The sequence below is a fragment of the Oncorhynchus gorbuscha genome, linkage group LG01, assembly GCF_021184085.1.
Source record: "Oncorhynchus gorbuscha isolate QuinsamMale2020 ecotype Even-year linkage group LG01, OgorEven_v1.0, whole genome shotgun sequence".
Taxonomy (NCBI): domain Eukaryota; kingdom Metazoa; phylum Chordata; class Actinopteri; order Salmoniformes; family Salmonidae; genus Oncorhynchus; species Oncorhynchus gorbuscha.
The window spans coordinates 18,760,425-18,770,070 of NC_060173.1; the positions used below are offsets into that span (position 1 = coordinate 18,760,425).

General features: G+C 45.5%; 1 protein-coding gene across 1 annotated transcript in view; it reads left to right on the top strand.

The window, feature by feature from the left end:
• Window positions 1-9,143, top strand: part of spon1b (spondin 1b) — a 113,161-nt gene extending 104,018 nt beyond the window's left edge. The window contains exon 16 of the mRNA XM_046346942.1: window positions 7,806-9,143. Coding sequence (XP_046202898.1) covers window positions 7,806-7,975 — 170 coding nt within the window. The 3' untranslated portion in view covers window positions 7,976-9,143. The remainder of the gene's footprint in view (window positions 1-7,805) is intronic.
• The last annotated feature ends 503 nt before the right edge of the window (window positions 9,144-9,646 follow it).

Consider the following 9,646-nt stretch of genomic DNA (forward strand, 5'->3'; position numbering starts at 1 on the left):
TATATCTTCATCATCATCACCTGTGTGGCATAAATACTGTATATACACATTTTATATCTTCATCATCATCACCTGTGTGGCATAAATACTGTATATACACATTTTATATCTTCATCATCATCACCTGTGTGGCATAAATACTGTATATACACATTTTATATCTTCATCATCATCCTGTGTGGCATAAATACTGTATATACACATTTTATATCTTCATCATTATCACCTCTTTGATTCATATCATTGATACATGCTTTATCCACCACCTTGACGTGTCCTTTATGTCCCAAATATAGGGTTCAATAAATCGGGCTTGTCACTGACAATGATTTCCCAGTCACTCGTTATTCATTTGGATTTCCCATAAGTCCTGCTGAGGTATTGTTTGTATCTCAGAATGTAAATCAAATCAAATGTTATTTGTCACATGTGCCGAATACCACAGGTGTAGATCTTAGCATTAAATGCTTTACTTACAAGCCCTTAACCAACAATGCAGTGTTAAGAAAAATAGTTAAGAAAAAATATTTACTAAATAAACAAAAGTAAAAAATATAACAGAAACAATAAAATAACAATAACGAGGCTACTGGTACAGAGTCAATGTGGAGGCTATATACAGGGGGTACTGGTACAGAGTCAATGTGGAGGTTATATACAGGGGGTACTGGTACAGAGTCAATGTGGAGGCTATATACAGGGGGTACTGGTACAGAGTCAATGTGGAGGTTATATACAGGGGGTACTGGTACAGAGTCAATGTGGAGGCTATATACAGGGGGTACTGCGACAGAGTCAATGTAGAGGCTCTATCCAGGGGTACTGGTACAGAGTCAATGTGGAGGTTATATACAGGGGTACTGGTACAGAGTCAATGTGGAGGCTATTTACAGGGGTACTGGTACAGAGTCAATGTGGAGGTTATATACAGGGGGTACTGGTACAGAGTCAATGTGGAGGCTATATACAGGGGGTACTGGTACAGAGTCAATGTGGAGATTATATATACGGGGGGTACTGGTACAGAGTCAATGTGGAGGCTATATACAGGGGGTACTGGTACAGAGTCAATGTGGAGGCTATATACAGGGGGTACTGGTACAGAGTCAATGTGGAGGCTATATACAGGGGGTACTGGTGCAGAGTCAATGTGGAGGTTATATACAGGGAGTACTGATACAGAGTCAATGTGGAGGTTATATACAGGGAGTACTGGTACAGAGTCAATGTGGAGGTTATATACAGGGAGTACTGGTACAGAGTCAATGTGGAGGCTATATACAGGGGGTACTGGTACAGAGTCAATGTGGAGGCTATATACAGGGGGTACTGGTACAGAGTCAATGTAGAGGCTCTATCCAGGGGGTACTGGTACAGAGTCAATGTAGAGGCTCTATCCAGGGGGTACTGGTACAGAGTCAATGTGGAGGCTATATACAGGGGTACTGGTACAGGTACAGAGTCAATGTGGAGGCTCTATCCAGGGGTACTGGTACAGAGTCAATGTGGAGGCTCTATCCAGGGGTACTGGTACAGAGTCAATGTGGAGGCTATATACAGGGGGTACTGGTACAGAGTCAATGTGGAGGTTATATACAGGGGTACTGGTACAGAGTCAATGTGGAGGCTATATACAGGGGGTACTGGTACAGAGTCAATGTGGAGGCTATATACAGGGGGTACTGGTACAGAGTCAATGTGGAGGCTATATACAGGGGTACTGGTACAGAGTCAATGTGGAGGTTATATACAGGGGGTACTGGTACAGAGTCAATGTGGAGGCTATATACAGGGGTACTGGTACAGAGTCAATGTGGAGGCTATATACAGGGGGTACTGGTACAGAGTCAATGTGGAGGCTATATACAGGGAGTACTGGTACAGAGTCAATGTGGAGGCTATATACAGGAGGTACTGGTACAGAGTCAATGTGGAGGCTATATACAGGGGGTACTGGTACAGAGTCAATGTGGAGGTTATATACAGGGAGTACTGGTACAGAGTCAACGTGGAGGCTATATACAGGGGGTACTGGTACAGAGTCAATGTGGAGGCTATATACAGGGGGTACTGGTACAGAGTCAATGTGGAGGCTATATACAGGGGGTACTGGTACAGAGTCAATGTGTGGGGTACAAGTTAGTCAAGGTAATTGAGGTAATATGTACATGTTGGTAGGGGTAAAGTGACTATGCATAGATAATAGATAATAAACAGTGAATAGCTGTATAAAAAAAGAGGGGGGGGTCAATGCAAATAGTCCAGGTAGCCATTTGATTAGCTGTTCAGGAATCTTTCAGGAATCTTGGGGGTAGAAGCTGTTAAGAAGCCTTTTGGACCTAGACTTGGCGCTCTGGTACCACTTGCCGTGCGGTAGCAAAGAGAACAGTCTATGACTAGGGTGGCTGTAGTCTTTGGCAATTTTTAGGGCCTTCATCTGACGCCTGATATAGAGGTCCTGGATGGCAGGAAGCTTGGCCCCAGTGATATACTGGGCCATATGTACAACCCTCTGTAGCACCTTGCCGTCTGAGGCCAAGCAGTTGCCATACCAGGTGGTGATGCAACCAGTGCTCCCAATGGTCCAGCTGTAGAACTTTTTGAGGATCTGAGGACCCATGCCAAATCTTTTCAGTCTCCTGAGGGGGAATAGGTGTTGTCATGCCCTCTTCATGACTGTCTTGGTGTGTTTGGACCATGATCATTTGTTGGTGATGTGGACACCATGGAACTTGAAGCTCTCAACCTGCTCCACTTCTGCCCTGTCGATGAGAATGAGGACGTGCTCTGCCCTCCTTTTCCTGTAGTCCAAGATCATCTCCTTTGTTTTGATCATGATGAGGGAGAGTTTGTTGTCCTGGCACCAAACTTCCAGGTCTCTGACCTCCACCCTATAGGCTGTCTCCTCGTTGTCGGTGATCAGGCCTACCACTGTTGTGTAGTTGACAAACTTAATGATGGTGTTGGAGTCGTGCTTGGCCACACAGTCATGGGTGAACAGGGAGTACAGGAGGGGACTAAGCACACACCCCTGAGGGGCCCCCATGTTGAGAATCAGCGTGGCAGATATGTTGTTGTCTACCCTTACCACCTGGGGGGCGGCCCGTCAGGAAGTTCAGGATCCTGTTGTAGAGGGAGGTGTTTAGTCACAGGGTACTTAGCTTAATGATGAGCTTTGAGGGCACTATGGTGTTGAACGCTGAGCTGTAGTCAATGAACAGCATTCTCACATAGGTGTTCCTTTTGTCCAGGTGTTGAGTGCAATAGAGATTGTGTCATCTGTGGATCTGTTGGGGCGGTATGCAAATTGGTGTGGGTCTAAGGTTTCTGGGATGATGTTGTTGATGTGAGCCATGACCTGCCTTTCAAAGCACTTTATGGCTACAGACGTGAGTGCTATGGGTCAATGGTCATTTAGGCAGGTTACCTTGGTGTTCTTGAGCCCTGGGACTATGATGGTCTGCTTGAAACATATACAGTGCCTTGCAAAAGTATTCATCCCCCTTGGCGTTTTTCCTATTTTGTTGCATTAAAACCTGTAATTTAACTTGATTTTTATTTGGATTTCATGTAATGGACATACACAAAATAGTCCAAATTAGTGAAGTGAAATATAAAAAATTTAAACAATTCGAAAAAAAACCAAGGGAAAAAACCCCACTTTGCTATGAATCCCCTAAATACGATCTGGTGCAACCAATTACCTTCAGAAGTCACATAATTAGTTAAAGTCCACCTGTGTGCAATCTAAGTGTCACATGATCTCAGTATATATACGCCTGTTCTGAAAGGCCCCAGAGTCTGCAACACCACTAAGCAATGGGCACCACCAAGCAACCGGCACCATGAAGACCAAGGAACTCTCCAAACAGATCAAGGACAATGTTGTGGAGATGTACAGATCTCTAAAACTTGATGTACAATTGGGTTATAAAAAATATTTGAAAACTTTGAACATCCCACGGAGCAGCATTAAATCCATTATTAAACATTTTTAAGAATATGGCACCACAACAAACCTGCCAAGCGAGGGCCGCCCACCAAAACTCACAGACCAGGCAAGGAGGGCATTAATCAGAGAGGCAAAAGAGAGTAGCTGCAAAGCTCCACAGCAGAGATTGGAGTATCTGTCCAAAGGACCACTTTAAACCTTACACTCCACAGAGCTGGGCTTTACAGAAGAGTGTTCAGAAAAAAGCCATTGCTTAAAGAAAAAAATAAGTAAACACGTTTGGTGTTCGCCAAAAGGCATGTGGGAGACTCCCCAAACATATGGAAGAAGGTACTCTGGTCAGATGAGACTAAAATGTAGCTTTTTGGCCATCAAGGAACATGCCATGTCTGGCGCAAACACAACACCTCACATCACCCCGAGAACAACACCCCCACAGTGAAGCATGGTGGTGGCAGCATCAAGCTGTGGGGATGTTTTTTATCGGAAGGGACTGGGAAACTGGTCAGAATTGAAGGAATGATGGGTGGTGCTAAATACAGGGAAATTCTTGAGGGAAACCTGTTTCAGTCTTCCAAAGATTTGAGACTGGGACAGAGGTTCACCTTCCAGCAGGACAATGACCCTAAGCATACTGCTAAAGCAACACTTGAGTGGTTTAAGGGGAAACATTTAAATGTCTTGGAATGGCCTAGTCAAAGCCCAGACTTCAATCCAATTGAGAATCTGTGTTATGACTTAAAGATTGCTGTACACCAGCGGAACCCATCCAACTTGAAGGGGCTGGAGAAGTTTTGCCTTGAAGAATGGACACAAATCCAAGTGGCTAGATGTGCCAAGCTTATAGAGACATACCCCAAGAGACTTGCAGCTGTAATTGCTGCAAAAGTAATTTAAAAAATGTAAAGGTGGCTCTACAAAGTATTGATTTTGGGGGGGTAAAAAGTTATATGCAGTTTTTCTGTTTTTTTTTTTGTCTTATTTCTTGTTTACATTTACATTTACATTTAAGTCATTTAGCAGACGCTCTTATCCAGAGCGACTTACAAATTGGTGCATTCACCTTATGACATCCAGTGGAACAGCCACTTTACAATAGTGCATCTAAATCTTTTAAGGGGGGGGGGGGTGAGAAGGATTACTTTATCCTATCCTAGGTATTCCTTAAAGAGGTGGGGTTTCAGGTGTCTCCGGAAGGTGGTGATTGACTCCGCTGTCCTGGCGTCGTGAGGGAGTTTGTTCCACCATTGGGGAGCCAGAGCAGCGAACAGTTTTGACTGGGCTGAGCGGGAACTGTACTTCCTCAGTGGTAGGGAGGCGAGCAGGCCAGAGGTGGATGAACGCAGTGCCCTTATTTGGGTGTAGGGCCTCATCAGAGCTTGGAGGTACTGAGGTGCCGTTCCCCTCACAGCTCCATAGGCAAGCACCATGGTCTTGTAGCGGATGCGAGCTTCAACTGGAAGCCAGTGGAGAGAGCGGAGGAGCGGGGTGACGTGAGAGAACTTGGGAAGGTTGAACACTAGACGGGCTGCGGCGTTCTGGATGAGTTGTAGGGGTTTAATGGCACAGGCAGGGAGCCCAGCCAACAGCGAGTTGCAGTAATCCAGACGGGAGATGACAAGTGCCTGGATTAGGACCTGCGCCGCTTCCTGTGTGAGGCAGGGTCATACTCTGCGGATGTTGTAGAGCATGAACCTACAGGAACGGGCCACCGCCTTGATGTTAGTTGAGAACGACAGGGTGTTGTCCAGGATCACGCCAAGGTTCTTAGCGCTCTGGGAAGAGGACACAATGGAGTTGTCAACCATGATGGCGAGATCATGGAACGGGCAGTCCTTCCCCCGGGAGCAAGAGCAGCTCCGTCTTGCCGAGGTTCAGCTTGAGGTGGTGATCCGTCATCCACACTGATATGTCTGCCAGACATGCAGAGATGCGATTCGCCACCTGGTCATCAGAAGGGGGAAAGGAGAAGATTAATTGTGTGTCGTCTGCATAGCAATGATAGGAGAGACCATGTGAGGTTATGACAGAGCCAAGTGACTTGGTGTATAGCGAGAATAGGAGAGGGCCTAGAACAGAGCCCTGGGGGACACCAGTGGTGAGAGCGCGTGGTGAGGAGACAGATTCTCGCCACGCCACCTGGTAGGAGCGACCTGTCAGGTAGGACGCAATCCAAGCGTGGGCCGCGCCGGAGATGCCCAACTCGGAGAGGGTGGAGAGGAGGATCTGATGGTTCACAGTATCGAAGGCAGCCGATAGGTCTAGAAGGATGAGAGCAGAGGAGAGAGAGTTAGCTTTAGCGGTGCGGAGCGCCTCCGTGATACAGAGAAGAGCAGTCTCAGTTGAATGACTAGTCTTGAAACCTGACTGATTTGGATCAAGAAGGTCATTCTGAGAGAGATAGCGGGAGAGCTGACCAAGGACGGCACGTTCAAGAGTTTTGGAGAGAAAAGAAAGAAGGGATACTGGTCTGTAGTTGTTGACATCGGAGGGATCGAGTGTAGGTTTTTTGTTTGTTTCACAATAAAAATATTTTGCATCTTCAAAGTGGTAGGAATGTTGTATGAATCAAATTATACAAACCCCCCAAAAATGTATTTTAATTCCAGGTTGTAAGGTAACAAAATAGGAAAAATGCCAAGGGGGGTCAATACTTTCGCAAGCCACTCTAGGTATTACAGACTCAACCTGCCAGTGACAGGTTGAAAACACCAGTGAAGACACTTGCCAGTTGGTCAGCGCATGCTCGTAGTACATGTCCTGGTAATCTATTTGGCCTATGGCCTTGTGAATGCTGACCTGTTTAAAGGTCTTACCCACATTGGCTACGTCGAGCGTGATCACAAAGTCGTCCGGCACAGCTGGTGCTCTCATTCATGCTTCAGTGTTGCTTGCCTTGAAGCATGCATAGAAGTTATTTAGCTTGTCTGGTAGGCTAGTGTCACTGGGCAGCTTGCATCTGGTCTTCCCTTTGTAGTCCGTAATAGTTTACAAGCCCTGCCACATCCGACGAGCATCAGAGCCGGTGTAGTAGGATTCAATCTTAGTCCTGTATTTACGCTTTGCATGTTTGATGGTTTGTCTGAGGGCATAGCGGAATATCTTATAAGAGGGTTGGAGTTCCGCTACTTGAAAGCGGCAGCTCTACCCTTTAGCTCAGTCCGGACATGCCTCATGTCAAATTTCTCATGCAGCTCACTCTAAATCCATCTGCCAAAGTCCTGAGATGATCAATGCTGCCCTCTCCTCCCTCCCTCCCTCCCTCCCTGCCTGGCTGGCTGTGTTAAAGCTGCTACACTCAGTGCTGATCAGCCCTGTCAGGTTGATAAAGTGACTGGGCCTGCTCACAGATGGCCGTCATGATGCTCCCAGCAGGTAGAGGCAGAGCAGTCAGGGTGGGCTTTGGACTGTTGCCTCCCCACAGAGACAGGTTGCTTTAACCCGTGGCTAATGAGCTGGTGACAGTGACAAATACCCCCACAGATCTGGCTGGGGCTGGGAAGAATACCCCTCCCCCTCCACCACCACAACCCACACCACCCACCAATCATCATCACTAATTAAGGGCGGTAAGGGAGCGGACCGGGACTCCATGCTCTCTGGAGCATGGATGATTGTTCAGTCTAATGTAAGGCTAAAAATGATTGATCATTAAATTAAGGCTTGAACATTGCACATTTGATATGTCTCACTTGTGCTTGCTCACATTAATTAATATGTCGTAATCAAGTAAAATATTTGGTGCATGATTGATTTGGCTTACTAAGTAAAGCCACCTGAAACCCAACCTGGTCTCAGAGCATTTTGTATTATTCTAACCCTCCTCTGTCGTCTCATTGACTTGTTCCCACAGGTTGTAAGATGAAGCCCTGGTCCAGTTGGACGGACTGTTCCAAGTATTGCGGTGGGGGGATTCAGGAGCGCTTAATGGCTGTGAAGAAGAGAGCCAAGAGTGCCCCTGCAAAGGTCACCAGCTGCAAGGACAGGAAGGAGATCCGTGCCTGTAATGTCCAGCCCTGCTAGGGGGCTCTGCTGTCCATCTGTGTTTATCTTTGTTAGGGCTGGGGGGAGGAAGGAGAAGCAGACTGTCAGTGTTGATTTAGCCTGGGTTGGCAGTCAGTGTGATGGATACAGCACCTGTGTGTTGGAGGGAGATGAGAGATTCTCCAGAGACTCCATTACTGTGGATCACTGGGCTGAGGACAAAACCAGCGTCAGTCATTAGTCTTATAGTAGCCTTCTCACTCAGCAGGCCAATGTATTACTATGTAACCAACACTATACAGTACACCACAACTTCACAATCACACACGTTTTTTTACAATGTTATTTTTGTCTTTATACTACAGTTGTATTGGCTTTACTAGCTAGCACTGATAACAATCTTTCACTCTTGCATGTCTAACGTTTCTCAGTCAGAAAACTTCACTGATAGTGACCCTAGACTTCAAAATGTGGCCAAATGATGATGATAACCATGTTTTAAGGGGCACTTGCAGATCTTAGAAGGAGCCACTTCAGTCCAGGCTTCCAGTTTAGGGCATCAAAAGGAATTTGCATTTGGCATTTTTCCTGCCCCCAATCTCTTTATCCGCATCACAGAGTTGAGTTTCACTCCAGCATTCATGTATCATTAAGGCAGGTCTCCAAACTTCACTGTCCAGTTGATTTTAGCATTGTAACCCTGCTGGTTGAACCACAATACTCCATACAGTTTGTACAAAGTAGCTCCGTATACACAGTAAGACTTTTTTGGAAAATCAGTGTTGATTGTTTTGAAACATTATTGAATGAAAATACCAACCAAGTCATTTATAGAAAATATTTTATCCTGTGTTTAGTTTGTTAATTTGACAATTATATTCCAATACAAAGCACAGGTGAACAATCATTCCAAGTTTTTGTATGCCTCAATACATTATTATTTTCAAGACACAAATCTGTTGTGACTTTTTATTCCATTGTGAGACATGTAGAGTCTTAAACACGCCTCGTTGAGTGTGCATAATTACGTATTTTGTTTCTTTTGTCGTTGTATTTTGATAAGAATGATAAGAAGACTCTTTCCAAAGTCATATGTAGATGTTCTCTCTGTCATTTTATTAGTCCTCTCTTTCTTCTTTTGCCTCTACACCATATTACTATTTTGGAATAAATCACCTTTACCATAAAAGTAAACGTGATAAATAATTTTGTGAATGTCTTTTTGCTCATCTCCCACCATTTCTATACACATGTACTGTCTTGTCCTGTCCAATGATTTGCCCACTTGTATAAAATGATCTAGTTCAATCATAAAGCACTTCTAGATGATTGTAGAAGCCATTGTTTCATATTGCTCTCAACAAAATAATCATTGAGTATGAAAGTGAGTATCCAGCTCCAGGATTAGAGAGATGAGCCACCTCCCAGCTCCAGGTTTAGAGAGACGAGCCACCTCCAAGCTCCAGGTTTAGAGAGACGAGCCACCTCCAAGCTCCAGGTTTAGAGAGATGAGCCACCTCCCAGCTCCAGGTTTAGAGAGATGAGCCACCTCCCAGCTCCAGGTTTAGAGAGATGAGCCACCTCCCAGCTCCAGGTTTAGAGAGATGAACCACCTCCAAGCTCCAGGTTTAAAGAGATGAGCCACCTCCCAGCTCCAGGTTTAGAGAGATGAGCCACCTCCAAGCTCCAGGTTTAGAGAGACGAGGCACC